At 40.2% G+C, this 25,587-nt stretch overlaps 1 protein-coding gene across 3 annotated transcripts in view; it reads left to right on the top strand.

Annotated features, from left to right (window-relative positions):
* LOC126473830 (ras-related protein Rab-34-like) overlaps positions 1–25,587 on the top strand; it is a 123,692-nt gene that overhangs the window by 28,692 nt on the left and 69,413 nt on the right. For all 3 annotated transcript variants that reach the window (XR_007586529.1, XM_050101151.1, XM_050101152.1), the window contains exon 3: positions 6,335–6,436. Coding sequence is in view for 2 of the 3 variants with exons in the window: in XM_050101151.1 (XP_049957108.1) it covers positions 6,335–6,436 (102 nt within the window). In the remaining variant the exon portion in view is untranslated. The remainder of the gene's footprint in view (positions 1–6,334; positions 6,437–25,587) is intronic.

The raw sequence follows: 25,587 nt of genomic DNA, 5'->3' as shown, positions 1-25,587 counted from the left end.
ATTGCAATAAGAAACTGTCTGTTAACCTGAACATTATGCAGAAACATTATAACTGAGCGCAGAAACTATAAAAATAGAAAATATGACTTTCTTACATATAATCCCTTTTGGGTAGTATTGCATTTAATAGGTAATTTACTTCCTCAAACAGTTTGTATTTAGCAATACAACACATATTCCTCATGAACTGTCTCATAAAATATACTAAGAAAGCTTGCTGAATTAGATTAGTGTGTGTTCTTGCACTGCACTGAACATTTCAACTTGGGATATGCTTCACCCTTGCTTTGTATTGTTACCACTGTACATCATGAGTGAGACATGAAATGAAAAATTATGCATGGAAAATTTAAAAGAGCATGTAATGTATTGTTAAATTGTACTAAGTTTTTTTGTCATCATCATCATCAATATCATAATCATATCTCATGTCATTATCTCCTATTTGATGAGTCAGTGAACTACATATTTTACAGTATTTAAATTTAATAAATTTAAAGAACATTAGAAGTAAAACATTTTAAAAAGTTATCATATGCTGCAATTAAATAAACTTATACTCAAACAGCAACCTAACAGTAACACTACAGTAGTTCCAAATGAAATATCGTATTGCACTACAGTATATAAAATACTACAAAACACGGAACTATTTACAATGCTGTCTGCAAACTACTGGAGGTTCAGTTTTCCACTGCTTTAAATGAATCAGTCAGCTTTTTCTGGTGAGTCATTATGTATTTTCTTTTGTTCATACTGTTTTATCTTTATGAGAGGCTAAAAGTGAATTGACTTTGTTTATATTATCCAACATTTCATGTGTACTGGGAACATCTTTTACGCTTTTTTCATTTTCATCTCCAAACACTTTACCACTCCCATTCCATACAGCATCAGTGATGTCTTTGTCATCTATGATCTCTGAATTCAGTTCCTTGTTGTCAATGACTGCCAGGCAATTCAGTCTTAAAGATCAATAATGCATTCAACTTCTGTCAGTAGCAGTGTATCTGCTACATTTTCTTCACTAGAACACTTGTCCTAGGAGTCCGTAATAGTGCCCAGACTGATGCTTTACCCTGTTGTACTGAGTACACTACAATCTTCAGATTTATAGATTTCAAGAACATTTCCATTTCCTCATGTGATATCACTACTGAAGTGAGCAGTTATAGCAGTAATGAGCCTTAAATACACACACCTTGATTGTTTGAGCAGCTGAGTTAATGCCATTATGTTTTTATTTTTCCATCATCTGATTGCAACATATCAGCTAGACAGTGATCAAGGATTAGTAGAGGTTCTTCTCCTAGCTTACACGATCACAGATACTTTCTCTCAGACAGAACAAACTCTGTTTGAAACTACATGTGAAGATGTTGTATGTTGTCCAAGCATTCTCTGAATGCGCGTAAGTGAACTGTAATAACAATGGAAATTCTTGAATGGAACAATATATAAATTAAAGGAAAATCAGCAGCTCACATGTAGCTGACTGATGTGTGGTCATACAAGGAGAGGTCCCCAGCAGCGCAATCGACTTTTTGAAACTATCTATACAGTGATGTAGGTTAAGATCCAAGTTATCACACACTGCAGCCATTCACCCCAATGAGCCCTCGTTCGCAAGAAATGGACAAAAATTTTGGGATTTTGTAAGATACTCAATACCATTAAAAAGTTACCGTTTTTAGCATGCTTGCATGGTGTAATGGGTATGAAAACAGCTTGACGTGCAGGAGGTTGTAGGTTCGAATTTCATCTTGTGCGCAATTTTTTTATTTATTTTTAAATCTGTATTGAAATTACTTTGATCATTATTTTTATCAATTAACTAGTTTAAATGCAATTTTTGTTTCTATTCTTTTGTCACATAATTTTAATCGTTGTATTAACTTTTTCATTTGTTTCATTTTTCTTTACATCATTCTTATTCCGATCAGAATTTTTGTGAATATGAATATAATTATGTTTATCTATTACAATATTCATAAAAAACAAAGATGCTGTAACTTACCAAACGAGAAAGTGCTGGTATGTTGATAGACACAATAAAAAACACACACACAGGTTTCAAGCTTTCGCAACCCAAGGTTGCTTCATCAGGGAAGAGGGAAGTAGAGGGAAAGATGAAAGGATGTGGGTTTTAAGGGAGAGGGTAAGGAGTCATCCCAGTCCCGGGAGCGGAAAGACTTACCTTAGGGGGAAACAAGGACAGGTATACACACGCGCACACACACATGTATATCCATCCACACATACACAGACATATGTAAATGCAAAGAGGTTGGGCAGAGATGTCAGTTGAGGCGGAAGTACAGAGGCAAAGATGTTGTTGAATGACAGGTGAGGTACAAGGGGCGACAACTTGAAATTAGCGGAGGTTGAGGCCTGGTGGGTAACGGGAAGAGAGAATATATTGAAGGGCAAGTTCCCATCTCCGGAGTTCTGATAGGTTGGTGTTAGTGGGAAGTATCCAGATAACCCGGACGGTGTAACACTGTGCCAAGATGTGCTGGCCGTGCACCAAGGCATGTTTAGCCACAGGGTGATCCTCATTACCAACAAACACTGTCTGCCTGTGTCCATTCATGCAAATGAACAGTTTGTTGCTGGGCATTCCCACATAGAAAGCTTCACAGTGTAGGCAGGTCAGTTGGTAAATCACGTGGGTGCTTACACATGTGGCTCTGCCTTTGATCGTGTACACCTTTGGGGTTACAGGACTGGAGTAGGTGGTGGTGGGAGGGTGCATGGGACAAGTTTTACACCGGGTGCGGTTACAAGGGTAGGAGCCAGAGGGTAGGGAAGTTGGTTATCCAAATTGAACCCTGCCTGGAACAGTTCCGTCCTCCGTCACAGGACCCACCTCCTCTTCCTCAAAATCACCCTCTCCAAACCTTCCAGGAATTTTTCACTTCCAGCCTTACCTCTCAATCTTTCTTGTAAAACCTTAATCCTACTCCCAACGTCACCACAGCTGAAGCCCAGGCTATCTGTGATCTGGAGGCCAACTGATCCATCGTCATTCTTCTGGCTGACAAGGGTTCCACGACCACGGTACTTGATCGTTGGGAGTATGAGGCTGAAGGACTGTGTCAGCTTTCAGACAACACTACATACAAAGTTTGCCAAGGTAATCCCATTCCTGATGTCCAGGCGGAGCTTCAAGAAATCCTCAGAACCTTAGGCCCCCTACAAAACCTTTCACCTGACTCCATCAACCTCCTGACCCCACCAACACCCCGCACTCCTACCTTCTACCTACTTCCTAAAATTCACAAACCCAAACATCCCGGCCGTCCCATTGCAGCTGGTTACCAAGCCCCCCACAGAACGTATCTCTGCCTATGTAGATCAACACCTTCAACCCGTTACATGCAGTCTCCCATCCTTCATCAAAGACACCAACCACTTTCTCGAACGCCTGGAATCCTCACCCAATCTGTTACCCCCAGAAACCATCCTCGTAACCATTGATGCCACTTCCTTATACACAAATATCCCGCACGTCCAGGGCCTCGCTGCGATGGAGCACTACCTTTCACGCTGATCACCTGCTACCCTACCTAAAACCTCTTTCCTCATAACCTTAGCCAGCTTCATTCTAACTCACAACTTCTTCACTTTTGAAGACCAAACATACCAATAATTAAAGGGAACAGACATGGGTACCAGGATGGCCCCCTCGTACACCAACCTATTTATGGGTCGCTTTGAGGAAGCCTTCTTGGTCACCCAAGCCTGCCAACCCAAAGTTTGGTACAGATTTATTGATGACATCTTCATGATCTGGACTCACAGTGAAGAAGAACTCCAGAATTTCCTCTCCAACCTCAACTACTTTGGTTCCATCAGATTCACCTGGTCCTACTCCAAATCCCATGCCACTTTTCTCGATGTTGACCTCCATCTGTCCAATGGCCAGCTTCACACATCTGTCCACATCAAACCCACTAACAAGCAACAGTACCTCCATTATGACAGCTGCCACCCATTCCATATCAAACGGTCCCTTCCCTACAGCTTAGGTCTTCATGGCAAACGAATCTGCTCCAGTCCTGAATCCGTGAACCACTACACCAACAACCTGAAAACAGCTTTCGCATCCCGCAACTACTCTCCCAACCTGGTACAGAAACAAATAGCTAAAGCCACTTCCTCATCCCCTCAAACCCCTCCCACAGAAGAAACACAAAAGTGCCCCACTTGTGACAGGATACTTTCCGGGACTGGAACAGACCCTGAATGTGGCTCTCCAGCAGGGATACAACTTCCTCAAATCCTGCCCTGAAATGAGATCCATCCTTCATGAAATCCTCCTCACTCCACCAAGAGTGTCTTTCCACTGTCCACCTAACCTTCGTAACCTTTCGGTTCATCCCTATGAAATCCCCAAACCAACTTCCCTACCCTCTGGCTCCTACCCTTGTAACCGCCCCCCGGTGTAAAACCTGTCCCATGCACCCATCCACCACCACCTACTCCAGTCCTGTAACCCCAAAGGTGACCACGATCAAAGGCAGAGCCACATGTGTAAGCACCCACGTGATTTACCAACTGACATTCCTACACTGTGAAGCTTTCTATGTGGAAATGACCAGCAACAAACTGTCCATTCCCATGAACGGACACAGGCAGACTGTGTTTGTTGGTAATGAGGATCACCCTGTGGCTAAACACCGTCCAGGTTATCTGGATACTTCCCACTGACACCAACCTATCAGAACTCCGGAAATGGGAACTTGCCCTTCAATATATTCTCTCTTCCCGATACCCACCAGGCCTCAACCTCCACTAATTTCAAGATGCCACCCCTCGTAACTCACCTGTCATTCAACAACATCTTTGCCTCTGTACTTCCGCATCAACTGACATCTCTTCCCAACCTCTTTGCATTTACATATGTCTGTCTGTGTCTGTGTATGTGTGGAAGGATATGCGTGTGTGTGTGCGTGTGTGTATACCTGTCCTTTTTTCCCCCTAAGGTAAGTCTTTCCGCTCCTGGGATTGGAATGACTCCTTACCCTCTCCCTTAAAACCCACATCCTTTCGTCTTTCCCTCTCCTTCCCTCTTTCCTGAGGAAGCAACCTTGGGTTGCGAAAGCTTGAAATTTTTGTGTGTGTTTGTGTGTTTTTTATTGTGTCTATCAACATACCTGCACTTTCTCATTTGGTAAGTTACAGCATCTTTGTTTTTTTATATATATTTGTCCCACGTGGAATATTTCCCCCTATTGTAGTCATATTACAATATTCAATTATTTTACAGTTCTGATGTATCAGTTAAAAAACAAAAGACAAAATAATCTGTTTATATTTGTGCAGTGGTTTGACAAATCTATTTTTATTATCATACATGCAGTTTTTTTGCAAGGTAATCCTCATACAAACATTTAAAACATAATCTAAATACTTATTGCACAATTGACAATATAATGCAGATTAAAATTTAAATGAAAGATGGATTTATAAGTAAAACGAAATTCTAGCAAAATGAGAAATAGATATAATGAACGCAGTAATGGCGGATGGAAAAAATAGGGTGATAAAACAAAAGAAATTAAATCAAAATTAATTAAAAACACGTGAACAAAGATTTCAAGTGGAAAAAGAATTGTAGGAAGAACAATTAGAGAAAGTGAAGAAGTTGATATTATGATTAAAATTATGTGACAAAGGAAATGAATTTAAAATTACATTTCAGTCACTTAACTGATTAAAAATAATGATGAAAATCATTTCAATAAAGTTTTAAAAACAAAAATAACTAACTGTGGCTAATAAGATTCGATCCCTCAACCTTCTGCTTGTAAAGCTCCTATTCTATCCATTACATCACACAACCAGACTAAAAAACATACACTTTTTGTAATGCTATTGAGTCACACAAAATTCCGATTTTTTTTTTTTTTTTTTTTATTTTTTATTTTTTTTCAATTACTCGCAATTGAGGGCCCACCATGGTGAATGGCCGCAGTGTGTGATACAAGGGATCTTAACCTACATCACCATATAGATAGTTTCAAAACATTGATCGCTCTGCTGGCGACCTCTCCTTGTTAAAAAGTTGAAATTATTCTTTTGTGTATTGATCAATAATTAAAACCTACCCATAATATTCTTAAGATAACTCAAAAACATACATAGTTTTAGACAGAATTTTCCACTAGGACTATGAAAAATTGTAGTGGATGAGTTTATTGTCCTGTTGAAAGATGTAGTAAAAAAAGTTAAAGTAACCCATAAAAAAATGAACTTGTTATTTTTGTACTGATAATAGTGTTAAGTTTCTGCAGTGTTAAGAATCATTCCATGGTAAATGATGTTTCAGGTTTTGTCATGAGCGATTTGATGCAAACTACAAGTCTACAATTGGTGTAGATTTTGAAGTAGAACGATTTGATGTACTGAATGTGCCATTCAATCTACAAATGTAAGTACCATAGTGGAGGTTGTTAAAAATACTTTTCATCTGAAAATAACAGTAACTGATATTGTTTAGGAGTCACTTCACTTCAGATATGAAAAAAAACTTAAGAAATGGTTAAAACTAGCAATTGAAACTTCAATGTGTTGTTTCATTCTTTATTGTCTGTCTGATCCTGGCACTGAACTAGTGATAAGTTACTACTCTCCCTCCCACCACCACCACCACCACCACCATCACAAATATAGATGTTCATTGAGAGAACGGGGAAAGGAAGATGCTTAGCATGCTGTGCTTAGCATATTCTGTAGCTACAATCCAGAGTAAGAGTAAAAGATTCAGTTGATTAATTGTTTGCAGAATTATTATTATTATTATTATTATTATGTTATCCAGTATGTTGCTCATTGTGCAGCTATGGACATGGTAGTATCCACCAGTTTCTGTGTGTAAAATTGACCACAGATATTCACTCCAGTAGCTTGGATTAGCCAGGAACACTGTTACCTGTTCTCTCTTTCTACAAGGAACTGCACCCGTTACATTTGCAGATGCCAATGTGAGATCATTTATGAGTTTCCATAAGGAGACTCATCTCAAAATCTGGCAGAAAATCCAGAGATTATGGTTTCATGTATACCAGCCGTAAGACACAGTCAGTACCTTCACTGCACAATAGCAATTGTATGTTGCTAATGAAAGTGCTATTAAAGTGGAGTTACTGAACATAGTTTTGACATTCTTTCACCAAAGAAGATGCAGTAAATGTTCAGAATTTGAATCATGAACAGTCATCAACATGGACCAGTTGAAAGTAGGTACCCTCAGTGGAGGAAAGTAATGTAAGTCACTTAATAGAGAAAAGTCCTCTGGGCTAGATGGTGTACCAGTTAGGTTCCTTTCAGATTATTAACCTTGTAGCAGGTGTGTGTAATGTTATCATATAGGTTGGCATGTGTTGTAAAATTTACAACATGGATATTTTTAAGCAAAAGCAAGCCTGTGCTGAAGAAACTATTAAATATATTGAAGAAAACAGTTCACATCCACTATCATTACCTATTATAACAAAAACTTTATCTCTTCTAGTTCTTTCGGCAACATTTTAGCCAGTTATTCTGACATACGTTCAGTTTCCTAACACTTTTCATGGACAATTTGTTTCTTAGTGTGCCAGTTACAAGTAATGTTCATACTTCTATCACATTTAATTGAAGTGGATGAATATTGTCATGTCCATAACAGGTACAGGTCCCACATGTCTTCATTGGAGGTTCAAGGCTCTGATCTTCAGAAGCTGATAGTTCAGCAGAAAATTGTATAAGAAATATGTTGAGATCGGCTGGCGACAATTTGAGTTGAGCTCCAGTTATGAGTTGTTCTTTCATAAGGCCTGCTGCTAGCTTCTTCAGACAGATGTGCCTTCGTGTAGTTTTCTGTGGCTTTGTAAATTAATTCCAGTCATGTTCAAAAAAGTGAAAAAATAGCCAAATGTCCATCTTTGTGTAATTCTTGGGATGGAGTTACAGGCACACATTTTATCTACGATGTAAACTCCACTTTTTGTCACATTGTAGTCAATTATTATTTCAGGTTTGTGTGTTTCTTCATCAACTATTACTGTGTCATTCATAGCAGACAGAAGTTGATAGCATTGTTGTTATGAGAAACTTATGAAACTAAGGCCTTATCCCTTCTGAAATCCAAACATTGCTCTTCCGATTTCTCTTGTCTTGTTTTGGACAAATTCTGGAGATTTTTCATGTCTGATCTTCCTCGTTGTTCCAGTGAAGGTGATTTCCTCTGCAACAAACGTTCAGAAAGGAGGTAGCTTGTGTACCAGTTGTCAGTTTCCTATTAGAATTTTCTGCAGGCATAGGCACCACAAGTCTCTTCACTGTGCCCTCAGGAGCATTACATACTCAATATTGTCCTTCTGGTTGTATACCGTAATAAACCTCCAGAGTGCCTGCCGCGGTGGCCGTGCGGTTCTGGCGCTGCAGTCTGGAGCCGCGGGACTGCTACAGTCGCAGGCTCGAATCCTGCCTCGGGCATGGGTGTGTGTGATGTCCTTAGGTTAGTTAGGTTTAAGTAGTTCTAAGTTCTAGGGGACTTATGACCTAAGATGTTGAGTCCCATAGTGCTCAGAGCCATTTGAACCATTTTTGAAACCTCCAGAGTACTGCAGTAAACTGTTTTTGCATTACCAGGGTGTATACGACCCGGGACAACCGGGAGATCCGGGAAAAACCCGGGGATTTTTTCATCTGGGAGTTGTTGTGTGGTCTTCAGTCCTGAGACTGGTTTGATGCAGCTCTCCATGATACTCTATCCTGTGCAAGCTTCTTCATCTCCCAGTACCTACTGCAACCTACATCCTTCTGAATCTGCTTAGTGTATTGATCTCTTGGTCTCCCTCTACGATTTTTACCCTCCACGCTGCCCTCCAATGCTAAATTTGTGATCCCTTGATGCCTCAAAACATGTCCTACCAACCGATCCCTTCTTCTAGTCAAGTTGTGCCACAAACTTCTCTTCTCCCCAATCTTATTCAATACCTCCTCATTAGTTACGTGATCTACCCACCTTATCTTCAGCATTCTTCTGTAGCACCACATTTCGAAAGCTTCTATTCTCTTCTTGTCCAAACTGGTTATCGTCCATGTTTCACTTCCATACATGGCTACACTCCATACAAATACTTTCAGAAACGACTTCCTGACACTTAAATCTATACTCGATGTTAACAAATTTCTCTTCTTCAGAAACGATTTCCTTGCCATTGCCAGTCTACATTTTATATCCTCTCTACTTCGACCATCATCAGTTATTTTACTCCCTAAATAGCAAAACTCCTTTACTACTTTAAGTAAGTCATTTCCTAATCTAATCCCCTCAGCATCACCCGATTTAATTTGACTACATTCCATTATCCTCGTTTTGCTTTTGTTGATGTTCATCTTATATCCTCCTTTCAAGACACTGTCCATTCCGTTCAACTTCTCTTCCAAGTCCTTTGCTGTCTCTGACAGAATTACAATGTCATCGGCGAACCTCAAAGTTTTTACTTCTTCTCCATGAATTTTAATACCTACTCCGAATTTTTCTTTTGTTTCCTTTACTGCTTGCTCAATATACAGATTGAATAACATCGGGGAGAGGCTACAACCCTGTCTCACTCCTTTCCCAACCACTGCTTCCCTTTCATGCCCCTCGACTCTTATAACTGCCATCTGGTTTCTGTACAAATTGTAAATAGCCTTTCGCTCCCTGTATTTTATCCCTGCCACCTTCAGAATTTGAAAGAGAGTATTCCAGTTAACGTTGTCAAAAGCTTTCTCTAGGTCTACAAATGCTAGAAACGTAGGTTTGCCTTTTCTTAATCTTTCTTCTAAGATAAGTCGTAAGGTTAGTATTGCCTCACATGTTCCAACATTTCTATGGAATCCAAACTGATCTTCCCCAAGGTCCGCTTCTACCAGTTTTTCCATTCGTCTGTAAAGAATTCGCGTTAGTATTTTGCAGCTGTGACTTATTAAACTGATAGTTCGGTAATTTTCACATCTGTCAACACCTGCTTTCTTTGGGATTGGAATTATTATATTCTTCTTGAAGTCTGTGGGTATTTCGCCTGTCTCATAATTCTTGCTCACCAGATGGTAGAGTTTTGTCATGACTGGCTCTCCCAAGGCCATCAGTAGTTCTAATGGAATGTTGTCTACTCCCGGGGCCTTGTTTCGACTCAGGTCTTTCAGTGCTCCGTCAAACTCTTCACGCAGTATCTTATCTCCCATTTCATCTTCATCTACATCCTCTTCCATTTCCATAATATTGTCCTCAAGTACATCGCCCTTGTATAAACCTTCTACATACTCCTTCCACCTTTCTGCCTTCCCTTCTTTGCTTAGAACTGGGTTGCCATCTGAGCTCTTGATATTCATACAAGTGGTTCTCTTCTCTCCAAAGGTCTCTTTAATTTTCATGTAGGCAATATCTATCTTACCCCTAGTGAGACAAGCCTCTACATCCTTACATTTGTACTCTAGCCATCCCTGCTTAGCCATTTTGCACTTCCTGTCGATCTCATTTTTGAGACGTTTGTATTCCTGTTTGCCTGCTTCATTTACTGCATTTTTATATTTTCTCCTTTCATCAATTAAATTCAATATTTCTTCTGTTACCCAAGGATTTCTATTAGCCCTCGTCTTTTTACCTACTTGATCCTCTGCTGCCTTCACTACTACATCCCTCAGAGCTACCCATTCTTCTTCTACTGTATTTCTTTCCCCCATTCCTGTCAATTGTTCCCTTATGCTCTCCCAGAAACTCTGTACAACCTCTGGTTCTTTAAGTTTATCCAGGTCCCATCTCCTTAAATTCCCGCCTTTTTGCAGTTTCTTCAGTTTCAATCTGCAGTTCATAACCAATAGATTGTGGTCAGAATCCACATCTGCCCCTGGAAATGTCTTACAATTTAAAACCTGATTCCTAAATCTCTGTCTTACCATTATGTAATCTATCTGATACCTTTTAGTATCTTCAGGATTCTTCCAGGTATACAGGGTGTTTCAAAAATGACCGGTATATTTGAAACGGCAATAAAAACTAAACGAGCAGTGATAGAAATACACCGTTTGTTGCAATATGGTTGGGACAACAGTACATTTTCAGGCGGACAAACTTTCGAAATTACAGTAGTTACAATTTTCAACAATAGATGGCGCTGCAAGTGATGTGAAAGATATAGAAGACAACGCAGTCTGTGGGTGCGCCATTCTGTACGTCGTCTTTCTGCTGTAAGCGTGTGCTGTTCACAATGTGCAAGTGTGCTGTAGACAACATGGTTTATTCCTTAGAACAGAGGATTTTTCTGGTGTTGGAATTCCATCACCTAGAACACAGTGTTGTTGCAACAAGACGAAGTTTTCAACGGAGGTTTACTGTAACCAAAGGACCGAAAAGCGATACAATAAAGGATCTGTTTGAAAAATTTCAATGGACTGGGAACGTGACGGGTGAACGTGCTGGAAAGGTAGGGCGACCGCGTACGGCAACCACAGAGGGCAACGCGCAGCTAGTGCAGCAGGTGATCCGACAGCGGCCTCGGGTTTCCGTTCGCCGTGTTGCAGCTGCGGTCCAAATGACGCCAACGTCCACGTATCATCTCGTGTGCCAGAGTTTACACCTCTATCCATACAAAATTCAAATGCAGCAACCCCTCAGCGCCGCTACCATTGCTGCACGAGAGACATTCGCTAACGATATAGTGCACAGGATTGATGACGGCGATATGCATGTGGGCAGCATTTGGTTTACTGATGAAGCTTATTTTTACCTGGACGGCTTCGTCAATAAACAGAACTGGCGCATATGGGGAACCGAAAAGCCCCATGTTGCAGTCCCATCGTCCCTGCATCCTCAAAAAGTACTGGTCTGGGCCGCCATTTCTTCCAAAGTAATCATTGGCCCATTTTTCAGATCCGAAACGATTACTGCATCACGCTATCTGGACATTCTTCTTGAATTTGTGGCGGTACAAACTGCCTTAGACGACACTGCGAACACCTCGTGGTTTATGCAAGATAGTGCCCGGCCACATGGCACAGCCGACGTCTTTAATTTCCTGAATGAATATTTCGATGATCGTGTGATTGCTTTGGGCTATCCGAAACATACAGGAGGCGGCATGGATTGGCCTCCCTATTCGCCAGACATGAACCCCTGTGACTTCTTTCTGTGGGGACACTTAAAAGACCAGGTGTACCGCCAGAATCCAGAAACAATTGAACAGCTGAAGCAGTACATCTCATCTGCATGTGAAGCCATTCCGCCAGACACGTCAAAGGTTTCGGGTAATTTCATTCAGAGACTACGCCATATTATTGCTACGCATGGTGGATATGTGGAAAATATCGTACTATAGAGTTTCCCAGACCGCAGCGCCATCTGTTGTTGAAAATTGTAACTACTGTAATTTCGAAAGTTTGTCTGCCTGAAAATGTACTGTTGTCCCAAGCATATTGCAACAAACGGTGTATTTCTATCGCTGCTCGTTTAGTTTTTATTGCCGTTTCAAATATACCGGTCTTTTTGAAACACCCTGTTCAACCTTCTTTCATGATCCTTGAACCAAGTGTTAGCTATGATTAAGTTATGCTCTGTGCAAAATTCTACAAGGCGGCTTCCTCTTTCATTTCTTCCCCCCAATCCATATTCACCTACTATGTTTCCTTCTCTCCCTTTTCCTACTGACGAATTCCAGTCACCCATGACTATTAAATTTTCGTCTCCCTTCACTACCTAAATAATTTCTTTTATCTCGTCGTACATTTAATCAATTTCTTCATCATCTGCAGAGCTAGTTGGCATATAAACTTGTACTACTGTAGTAGGCATGGGCTTTGTGTCTATCTTGGCCACAATAATGCGTTCACTATGCTGTTTGTAGTAGCTAACCCGCACTCCTATTTTTTTATTCATTATTAAACCTACTCCTGCATTACCCCTATTTGATTTTGTATTTATAACCCTGTAATCACCTGACCAAAAGTCTTGTTCCTCCTGCCACCGAACTTCACTTATTCCCATTATATCTAACTTTAACCTATCCATTTCCCTTTTTAAATTTTCTAACCTACCTGCCCGATTAAGGGATCTGACATTCCACGCTCCGATCCGTAGAATGCCAGTTTTCTTTCTCCTGATAACGACGTCCTCTTGAGTAGTCCCCGCCCGGAGATCCGAATGTGGGATGTATGATTAAATGATGATGGCCTCCTCTTGGGTAAAATATTCCGGAGGTAAAATACACTCCTGGAAATTGAAATACATACATCACACTCCTGGAAATGGAAAAAAGAACACATTGACACCGGTGTGTCAGACCCACCATACTTGCTCCGGACACTGCGAGAGGGCTGTACAAGCAAAGATCACACGCACGGCACAGCGGACACACCAGGAACCGCGGTGTTGGCCGTCGAATGGCGCTAGCTGCGCAGCATTTGTGCACCGCCGCCGTCAGTGTCAGCCAGTTTGCCGTGGCAAACGGAGCTCCTTCGCAGTCTTTAACACTGGTAGCATGCCGCGACAGCGTGGACGTGAACCGTATGTGCAGTTGATGGACTTTGAGCGAGGACGTATAGTGGGCATGCGGGAGGCCGGGTGGACGTACCGCCGAATTGCTCAACACGTGGGGCGTGAGGTCTCCACAGTACATCGATGTTGTCGCCAGTGGTCGGCGGAAGGTGCACGTGCCCGGACCGCAGCGACGCACGGATGCACGCCAAGACCGTAGGATCCTACGCAGTGCCGTAGGGGACCGCACCGCCACTTCCCAGCAAATTAGGGACACTGTTGATCCTGGGGTATCGGCGAGGACCATTCGCAACTGTCTCCATGAAGCTAGGCTTCGGTCCCGCACACCGTTAGGCTGTCTTCCGCTCATGCCCCAACATCGTGCAGCCCGCCTCCAGTGGTATCGCGACAGGCGTGAATGGAGGGACGAATGCAGACGTTTCGTCTTCAGCGATGAGAGTCGCTTCTGCCTTGGTGCCAATGATGGTCGTTTGCGTGTTTGGCGCCGTGCAGGTGAGCGCCACAAAAAGGACTGCATATGACCGATGCACACAGGGCCAACACCCGGCATCATGGTGTGGGGAGCGATCTCCTACACTGGCCGTACACCACTGGTGATCGTCGAGGGGACACTGAATAGTGCACGGTACATCCAAACCGTCATCGAACCCATCGTTCTACCATTCCTAGACCGGCAAGGGAACTTGCTGTTCCAACAGGACAATGGACGTCCGCATGTATCCCGTGCCACCCAACGTGCTCTAGAAGGTGTAAGTCAACTACCCTGGCCAGCAAGATCTCCGGATCTGTCCCCCATTGAGCATGTTTGGGACTGGATGAAGCGTCGTCTCACGCGGTCTGCACGTCCAGCACGAACGCTGGTCCAACTGAGGCGCCAGGTGGAAATGGCATGGCAAGCCGTTCCACAGGACTACATCCAGCATCTCTACGATCGTCTCCATGGGAGAATAGCAGCCTGCATTGCTGCGAAAGGTGGATATACACTGTACTAGTGCCGACATTGTGCATGCTCTGTTGCCTGTGTCTATGTGCCTGTGGTTCTGTCAGTGTGATCATGTGATGTATCTGACCCCAGGAATGTGTCAATAAAGTTTCCCCTTCCTGGGACAATGAATTCACGGTGTTCTTATTTCAATTTCCAGGAGTGTATTTTACCTCCGGAATATTTTACCCAAGAGGACGCCATCATCATTTAATCATACAGAAAACCGGGAAAAACCCGGGAATTTTTTAGAATTCCGGGAATTTTTCATTGTTTTAGTTTTCAGTTAAATTTTTGTAACTTTGACTGGTAAGAACCAATACTCTAACAAAGAATATTACAGTATCTTGCTACTGCAGAATAATACTGCAGCAATAAAAAACAAATGAGAGAAAAAGAAACGAAAATAAAATTTAAGTTGCAAAGGAAATTCACCATATACAACAACAAAACACAGTGCTCTTACAAGCGTCCGCCAACAGCAAAATGTGTCAAAGGCTTTAGGTAGACTATGCAATGTTTCATAACAACAAATTGCCTCCGATGGGCGTGACTTCACAACTTTACATTAGGGTCGTTTGAGCGGCTGCGAGCGAGCTTATCCGCATGTACAGTTGAGTCTCGTATGAGTAGTACCTTCTCCTGCTTCTGGCTACAGAAGTGTGGCAGTTAGCTTTATAAGCAATAGCAGCAAGCAGCCAGATGCTATCCGGAAAAATTTTACTGGTGCGCCTAAGCTGCCAGATTCACATATGCGCAACAGGCCCGGAACTAGGGGGTGGGGACAAGCCGGGTTATCTGCCCTGGGCGATAGTTTCGGGGGGGGGGGGGGGGGGGGGGGGGGCAAATTCATATTATTGAGGAAAAAGACCTTGTTTCACAAATTCTAAGTCGATTTCTGAAAGAATCATAAGTTGATTTTTGAATGTGTGCATAGTGTACGTGATGTCTCTGCCAGGGGAATCCCCGTCGCATCTAGAAATAAACTTTCCTGCAGACAAATGGGGACGAGTCTATATGAGCTGAGCGGAATAAAGCCGAACGGAGGAATGCCAGTCGCTGTTTATGTGGTTGACTGGGTTTGCAAATGATCAGCGTCGTTATAATTACTAGTGAATTCCATAGATTCAGACTACCATAGTGGGAAAAAAATGGCTAACAGGAATAACAGGCAACAAATATCGCGTATTGTCTCCTCCGTGTGTCTAAGAAAATGAAATTTTGACAGAAAATTTTTGGCCGGACTGCTACACTGCTAAGGGCCAGCTATACAGTCTCTGGCTAGCAGCCGCTGAAGTTCTATTCTGGGAGTAACATGGAAAACGCGTTGTACGAACATGTAATAACGCCCAACTGGATAACTAAACTGGTGACGAAATTAACCAGAGAATAAGTTTTGACACTGGCAGAAATAGTTACAGAATTAATGATAAGATTGTTTGTTAGAAAGAGGAAGGAGAAGAAACGGGGACTCACACAAATTACAGGAGAATATGACGATTCGAAATTTATTTAAAAATTTAGTACTACTACTTCTCGATCTCATGCTTCAGAAGCTAGAGAGTATGAATGAAATGTGAAACTATTTCCTAACACAAAACGTTTTGCTTGTAGTTGGCCTAATAGGCATTTGATATTGGTACTTCGTGAATTATGTTCCTTCGTGTTATAAAAATGACCATTTGTGCCAAAACAATCTCATTTATTTGGTGTGTGTAACAACTGCTGCAATATTGGGCAGGCCTATTTCGTTTTATATAGCAGTGACAAAATACATGTAATCAGATCAAGAAACCACACCAGTCTTGGGTACAATTTGTATTAACAGCTTTTCTAATATTAGACAATGACATTTAGTTTTTTCATGTAGCAAAATGTTGACGAACTTTGATGAGGTAGTAGATTCTTTCCCAGAAAGGAAAGTATGCCATGTAAAGCTGTGGCAAGATTACAGAGAAAAGAAGCTAGGACTTAACGATAGAAGAAACGTGTACTGTCTTGCTTGTCTCTTGTCTTTACTCGTTTTATGTCGCCTATATTTAATTTTATGTCACACAAATCAGCAAGTTATTAGCTAATAGGCAGTAAAGACTGAAAATTTTCTGAAGAGTTCTTGTTCTGCCGGTTAAAAATAATCCCAACCAGTATTAATTCCGAGAATTTTTTAAAGAGGAGCAGGTTGTCAATAAAGAGGAGCAGGATGTCAAACCGGCCGACTGGGAGCAGGAGAGGCACCACAGGACATTTTAATTTCCACTGGCCTGAATATACAGGGCTATTACAAATGATTGAAGCGATTTCATAAATTCACTGTAGCTCCATTCATTGGCATATGGCCACAACGCACTACAGATACGTAGAAAAACTCATAAAGTTTTGTTCGGCTGAAGCCGCACTACAGGTTTCTGCCGCCAGAGCGCTCAAGAGCACAGTGAGACAAAATGGCGACAGGAGCCAAGAAAGCGTATGTCGTGCTTGAAATGCACTCACATCAGTCGGTCACAACAGTGCAACGACACTTCAGGACGAAGTTCAACAAAGATGCACCAACTGCTAACTCCATTCGGCGATGGTATGCACAGTTTAAAGCTTCTGGATGCCTCTGTAAGGGGAAATCAACGGGTCGGCCTGCAGTGAGCGAAGAAACGGTTGAACGCGTGCGGGCAAGTTTCACGCATAGTGATGTGAAAGATTCAGTGTTTAAACCTCCTCTACCAAGAAACGTGCCAGAACTGCGATCTCGCATCAACAGTGCTTTCGAACTCATTGATGGAGACATGCTGCGCCGAGTGTGGGAGGAACTTGATTATCGGCTTGATGTCTGCCGAATCACTAAAGGGGCACATATCGAACATTTGTGAATGCCTAAAAAATTTTTTTGAGTTTTTGTATGTTTGTGCAAAGCATTGGGAAAATATCTCAAATAATAAAGTTATTGTAAAGCTGTGAAATCGCTTCAATCATTTGTAATAACCCTGTAGATTGGTGGCACCCATTCCATTACAAAATATTACGTGTTTGAATTCCACAGAGCGAAATACAAGAGACATGCGATGGAAGAATGCTGTGAGGAGAGGCGTGGCACTGCACTTTGCCACACTTAAGACCAAATAACACGTCTTACATTCCCTCGAATATATGTTTTATACATCAGACTCTTCAGAAAGATGTTTGCTACAAAATGAAGATATTTTTGAAAAGTGGATTTTTAAATTTTTGGCATCCTACCTCAAATGCTCAAGGGAGGGGGGAGCGCCACTACCTAATATCGCCCCGGTTCGGAAATATCCTAGATCCGCACCTGATTTACAGAGCAGTCTGAGTTGTAGTGGGAGGTGGTAGTGTCTACGTGACCCGTGTTTACGTTAAATGATTTTGCTGTTTCCTCTTCGTTTATTGCTCTCACTTCAAATGAAAAGTGTCCTCTAATGTCTTGTTTCTTTTATGACATAATGTAAGATTTTTTAATGTTTTACACGTCGAACATACAGGCTTCCTGCGTCATCGTAGCTGCGCGAGCGCTGCGACACCTATTATTTGGCGCGCTCTGGCAACTGCTGAAACGATTCTGTTTCTAACAGGTTGCGGGAAAATATTGCGAATGGTTGTTTGGAAAGCATCACTTTCAAAGTAAATATCCTTTTACGCAAGATGAACTCTGTGCGCGCGAATGTCTGATGAATTTCTTAAATCACAGAGCATTTGACTCTCATTCAAAAATCAAATCTTTGAGGGCGACCATTTAGAATATTTTCGAGCCCAGATCAGCCATTTATGTCATTGTTAAAAAAATTTACAGTCACATTTTTGTGATGTATCTGTACCCCCATGAACCATGGACCTTGCCCTTGGTGGGGAGGCTTGCGTGCCTCAGCGATACAGATAGCCGTACCGTAGGTGCAACCACAACGGAGGGGTATCTGTTGAGAGGCCAGACAAACGTGTGGTTCCTGAAGAGGGGCAGCAGCCTTTTCAGTAGTTGCAAGGGCAACAGTCTGGATGATTGACTGATTTGGCCTTGTAACAATAACCAAAACGGCCTTGCTGTGCTGGTACTGCGAACGGCTGAAAGCAAGGGGAAACTACAGCCGTAATTTTTCCCGAGGGCATGCAGCTTTACTGTATGGATAAATGATGATGGCGTCCTCTTGGGTAAAATATTCCGGAGGTAAAATAGTCCCCCATTCGGATCTCCGGGCGGGCACTACTCAAGAGGATGTCGTTATCAGGAGAAAGAAAACTGGCGTTCTACGGATCGGAGCGTGGAATGTCAGATCCCTTAATCGAGCAGGTAGGTTAGAAAATTTAAAAAGGGAAATGGATAGGTTGAAGTTAGATATAGTGGGAATTAGTGAAGTTCGCTGGCAGGAGGAACAAGACTTCTGGTCAGGTGACTACAGGGTTATAAACACAAAATCAAATAGGGGTAATGCAGGAGTAGGTTTAATGATGAATAGGAAAATAGGAATGTGGGTAAGCTACTACAAACAGCATAGTGAACGCATTATTGTGTCCAAGATAGATACGAAGCCCACACCTACTACAGTAGTACAAGTTTATATGCCAACTAGCTCTGCAGATGACGAAGAAATTGAAGAAATGTATGATGAAATAAAAGAAATTATTCAGATTGTGAAGGGAGACGAAAATTTAATAGTCATGGGTGACTGGAATTCGAGTGTAGGAAAAGGGAGAGAAGGAAACATAGTAGGTGAATATGGATTGGGGGACAGAAACGAAAGAGGAAGCCGCCTGGTAGAATTTTGCACAGAGCACAACATAATCATAACTAACACTTGGTTTAAGAATCATGAAAGAAGGTTGTATACATGGAAGAACCCTGGAGATACTAAAAGGTATCAGATAGATTATATAATGGTAAGACAGAGATTTAGGAACCAGGTTTTAAATTGTAAGACATTTCCAGGGGCAGATGTGGACTCTGACCACAATCTATTGGTCATGACCTGTAGATTAAAACTGAAGAAACTGCAAAAAGGTGCGAATTTAAGGAGATGGGACCTGGATAAACTAAAAGAACCAGAGGTTGTACAGAGATTCAGGGAGAGCATAAGGGAGCAATTGACAGGAATGGAGGAAATAAATACAGTAGAAGAAGAATGGGTAGCTTTGAGGGATGAAGTAGTGAAGGCAGCAGAGGATCAAGTAGGTAAAAAGACGAGGGCTAGTAGAAATCCTTGGGTAACAGAAGAAATATTGAATTTAATTGATGAAAGGAGAAAATATAAAAATGCAGTAAGTGAAACAGGCAAAAAGGAATACAAACGTCTCAAAAATGAGATCGACAGGAAGTGCAAAATGGCTAAGCAGGGATGGCTAGAGGACAAATGTAAGGATGTAGAGGCCTATCTCACTAGGGGTAAGATAGATACCGCCTACAGGAAAATTAAAGAGTCCTTTGGAGATAAGAGAACGACTTGTATGAATATCAAGAGCTCAGATGGAAACCCAGTTCTAAGCAAAGAAGGCAAAGCAGAAAGGTGGAAGGAGTATATAGAGGGTCTATACAAGGGCGATGTACTTGAGGATAATATTATGGAAATGGAAGAGGATGTAGATGAAGATGAAATGGGAGATACAATACTGCGTGAAGAGTTTGACAGAGCACTGAAATACCTGAGTCGAAACAAGGCCCCCGGAGTAGACAATATTCCATTGGAACTACTGACGGCCATGGGAGAGCCAATCCTGACAAAACTCTACCATTTGGTGAGCAAGATGTATGAAACAGGCGAAATACCCTCAGACTTCAAGAAGAATATAATAATTCCAATCCCAAAGAAAGCAGGTGTTGACAGATGTGAAAATTACCGAACTATCAGCTTAATAAGTCACAGCTGCAAAATACTAACACGAATTCTTTACAGACGAATGGAAAAACTAGTAGAAGCCAACCTTGGGGAAGATCAGTTTGGATTCCGTAGAAACACTGGAACACGTGAGGCAATACTGACCTTACGACTTATCTTAGAAGAAAGATTAAGGAAAGGCAAACCTACGTTTCTAGCATTTGTAGACTTAGAGAAAGCTTTTGACAATGTTGACTGGAATACTCTCTTTCAAATTCTAAAGGTGGCAGGGGTAAAATACAGGGAGCGAAAGGCTATTTACAATTTGTACATAAACCAGATGGCAGTTATAAGATTCGAGGGACATGAAAGGGAAGCAGTGGTTGGGAAGGGAGTAAGACAGGGTTGTAGCCTCTCCCCGATGTTGTTCAATCTGTATATTGAGCAAGCAGTAAAGGAAACAAGAGAAAAATTCGGAGTAGGTATTAAAATTCATGGAGAAGAAATAAAAACTTTGAGGTTCGCCGATGACATTGTAATTCTGTCAGAGACAGCAAAGGACTTGGAAGAGCAGTTGAATGGAATGGACAGTGTCTTGAAAGGAGGATATAAGATGAACATCAACAAAAGCAAAACAAGGATAATGGAATGTAGTTTAATTAAGTCGGGTGATGCTGAGGGAATTAGATTAGGAAATGAGGCACTTAAAGTAGTAAAGGAGTTTTGCTATTTGGGGAGCAAAATAACTGATGATGGTCGAAGTAGAGATGATATAAAATGTAGGCTGGCAATGGCAAGGAAAGCGTTTCTGAAGAAGAAAAATTTGTTAACATCCAGTATTGATTTAAGTGTCAGGAAGTCATTTCTGAAAGTATTCGTATGGAGTGTAGCCATGTATGGAAGTGAAACATGGACGATAAATAGTTTGGACAAGAAGAGAATAGAAGCTTTCGAAATGTGGTGCTACAGAAGAATGCTGAAGATTAGATGGGTAGATCACATAACTAATGAGGAAGTATTGAATAGGATTGGGGAGAAGAGAAGTTTGTGGCACAACTTGACCAGAAGAAGGGATCGGTTGGTAGGACATGTTCTGAGGCATCAAGGGATCACCAATTTAGTATTGGAGGGCACCGTGGAGGGTAAAAATCGTAGAGGGAGACCAAGAGATGAATACACTAAGCAGATTCAGAAGGATGTAGGTTGCAGTAGGTACTGGGAGATGAAAAAGCTTGCACAGGATAGAGTAGCATGGAGAGCTGCATCAAACCAGTCTCAGGACTGAAGACCACAACAACAACAACAACATCTGTAAAGTGTAACACGTGCAAAAATGATCATTATGTGTTAAAGCTTAGCTTCTCTTGCAGCTTATTAATCTTAGTGACCAATATTAAACGTAATAGCTTTTCATTTCTTGTAGCAACACTGTGTATATATGTATATTAATTTAAACCATTACCTTTTCCTATTTGGGTCATTCCACATCAAATAATCCAATAAAAAATAAATTTTACACCCACCTCCTTAGATTTTCATGAAATTTGGCTCAAATGGTTCTAATACCATCCTGACAACACCTGCAAAATTTTTTTGCTGTATCTCTTATAGTTTTTTTTTAATAAATTTTTTAAGTTTTTATGTTTTGTGTTTTCCGAACCTTCCGAAATGGTAAATTTAATTTGTATTCAAAACTTTAAAATTGCTTATCTTAAAAAGTCTTCTAGATAATGTCATGAATTTTTGCAGCAAGTTTATTTATTATACATATTTGAAGATAAAAATGATACTATTAAAATATATTAATATTTTCTATGAAAAAAATATATATATGTATCTTCCTCTCTCTCTCTCTCTCTCTCTCTCTCTCTCTCTCTCTCTCTCTCTTTTTTTTTTTTTTACGGATGTTTTGTTTTATAAGAATTGCAATATCTAGAGTCTCAGACCTGATAGAATGCTCAAATTTGTTTTAATTTACTCTTAAACATATAGGCTACGTGATAAAACAAAAATAATGATGGCTTTTTAACATGTTTATTAATTATAGTAGATTACATTAGAATTATGTACAAAGATAGTGTACTTACGACACATTTGTATAACCCAACTGATTGCTTGAAACATTGAATTTTTTGAGTAATTTTGTCTTTTTAATAAACATTAATGCTGATTCAACTTGTTTTTCCACTTCATCCAAGAGCTTTCAGTTCTTTTGATACAGTCTTTATTGAAGTAATACAGTCTTCCAGTGCTGCTTGATTGAGGTGCGTCTACTACACAGACTATGTGCTCCAAAGGCACTATGCAAGAATCTTCTCTTTCAGGCCAATAAAATGATGCAGCTGGTCCTGAAGGATGTAGAAATAGAATTTCTGCATCTTCTTCATCATTGAATATTGTTTTTACCAGTCCAAAGTACCAGTTACCATCATAATTTACAGCCACATAGCTATTTATGGATGGTTCAACACGAACCCAATCAGAAGATGAATGGAAAGAAAAGAGTAAGGAGGGTTTTACACTATCTGTAGTCCTTCTAATTTCAAGGTTGTTTGTTGGAAGTGGTTTGAAGTTATGAAAACTTGTTGTTCCAGGAATGGTTCGGGTTGCTGCAAAACGGTTTTCTAGTTTTAACCGTAGCAAATCAGCTCCTTTTTTGTCAATAAAGTGAAAATGAACACACATCGATTACTGTCATTATTTGTTCTTTGTCTGAAAGCTGTAGACTAGCTTTCCTTAAAATTATTTTAATAGTTCCTCCTAGGCCATCACAAATTGACTTCCCATGACTTGTTGCAAAAAAAAAAGAGTGTTGGGCCTTCAAATTAAAGTCTCTCAAGTGTTCAGTCAAATTTTTAAAACTGTTTCTATTTTTGTACTGCCCAGCACAACCATCTGTAAAGTAGTGAACTGAGTCAATGTCAGTATGATGTGATGACAGCCACTTTGTAATTTCTCTTTGTACAAAGTTAACAAAACCAGTATCACATTCTTGGTCATCACTAATAAAACATTGGTTGGAAACAAAAACATTGTTTTCCTCATTTCTTAGAAAAACTCCAACTGGGTGTAGAGTACAACCACCTCTATTCCAGTGGTAACTTTGGATCTCATTTTCTATAACGAAGGAATAATTTTCACTGAACCCCATCACAATAATTGCTGTTTTGGGTGATGGGTCTTCTTTCAATCTTTTAAAGGCTGCTGATTGGGATTTTGCTATAAACGAATGCGGGGTGAGCTTTTCCAATGACCTAACCAATAAAGAAATGTAGTCTTCAACACTGATACGACTGTTTGATCATTTCTGCCCTGCCTGTGTTAACCCACTGACTGATTACAATTTCTTCTTCTAAATCATAATCTTCACTTAGTTTTTCAGATAAGTACTCAGTTAGTGCAGTATTTGCAGTACAGCTGTCGCAATGACGTAGCATGCAGTTTTGGTTTTCCGTGTTGCACACAAGCATCTTAATTAGGTCTTTATAAGATTCTTCAATTTTCACAGCATCCAGTAATAGTTTAACATTCTGGTGGATACTGCATACACATACAGTGTGTGTGCCTGCAGCACCAGCAAGGATACACCATTTAGGTCTCAAGAAACAAAATTTTGAAAATCCTACTTCTACCTCGGGATTCTCCCATTAGAAAGAATAATAGAGTTCTCTCAAGTTACACAAAATGAGTCTTTTTTGCATGTACACATTTTTTTGAACACTTACTTTGTCTTTTGTTCCAGGTAGCACTCTGGAACTTTCATCCTTTCCATAAAAATCTGTTACAAGTCTTACTGTATTTTCAGAAAGAGTTTTACCTTTTTTTGGACCAGGAGTTTCCAAAATACCCTTTTCGGATTTTAGCTTTCTAGCTTGTCGCACCATGTACTCACTTACATTAAATTCTTTCATCACTTTATTTTGACTCCAAGAATCTGGAGCCAAGGTCAGAATCTGGATTTTTCTAGACCTCCCAACAGATGAAATCTTCTCTCTCATAAGAGAAATCATTACAACAAAATCCTATGCTTTCTCAACCACACTTGTATCTTCTTCGTCATCATCAGAACTTGGTGCATCATATTTTAATGCTTTTGAAACCGCCTTTTTTGCAGTCTTTTCAATACTGCTAACCTTCCTTTTAAAATAAGACCCTTTACTTTGTTCTGACAAGCCATGAAGCTCTATCAGTGTTAAACCTAAATTATCAAGAGCAATGTTTATTTGTATGAGGGATTCATTTCTGGATTCCTGTGATTCTAATTCAACCATGACTTCATCATCTGTTTCACTTTCATTGACTTCAACTCTTTATTTTTCCTCACAAAAGTTACGGCATGTTGAGCAAAACTTTTGTCCAGGTTTTATGCTAATATTTTTTGTCAGTAATTGTTTAGAAAGATCCAAACCTACACTTCTCAATGATTTTTTGATGGGCTTTTTGTTTTTTTTAGTGGGTCTACACATGTTGTTTGATACTTTTCAAAACCGTTTAAAAAGTAGTAGCTGTGGTATGAACATATATTTTTAAATTCACACAGATTAATTCCAGATCGTAAGTGGATCAAATCTTTTTCTTCCTCGCTCAATTCAGATACCGGCTGTAACTGTTTTGAAGGTGTGTAGGTTGTTTGGAAACAGTCAGATTTTTTAAATAACCCTACGCTACAGGTTTGAATATCTGACATACTGATTTCACTTTTGGTCTGATTACTGTTCTGGTTACTTTTATAGGATATTGGAAAAGAATCTCTGTAAACTAAGTAACAGTACTTCCTGAAAGTTTGAATAAACTTAATAAAATACTATCCAAGCACTATTTAACACTGTAATAATTTTTTACTTCAAAACACAGGAGTAACAAAACAAAATCCAAGCGTACATTGTTACTCGAAGAAGACAAAAACTTATTTTCGGTGTCCAAGTCACTTGGTACTTTTTATTTTTAAAATATAATTAATATTATTTTAAAAATTAGATAACTATTAAACAGGTTAAAAAGCCAACATAATTTTTCTTTTATCTAATAGCCTATACAATTAAGAGTATTTTAAAACAAATTTGAGCTTTCTATCAGGTCTGAGACTCTAGATATTGCAGTTTTTGTAAAACTAAACATCCGTTAGCTAAAAAAAAACTTGTAAATTTTTATTCATTTGGAAGGTTTTAATATATCTTTATGGTAACTTTTTTTAACATTTAGATATAATACACAAACTTATTCCAAAATTTCATACTGAGATATCTTGAATATTCTTTAATATACAA

This window comes from Schistocerca serialis, chromosome 4 (assembly GCF_023864345.2).
Source record: "Schistocerca serialis cubense isolate TAMUIC-IGC-003099 chromosome 4, iqSchSeri2.2, whole genome shotgun sequence".
NCBI lineage: Eukaryota > Metazoa > Arthropoda > Insecta > Orthoptera > Acrididae > Schistocerca > Schistocerca serialis.
This window is presented reverse-complemented; position numbering and strand designations above follow the sequence as displayed.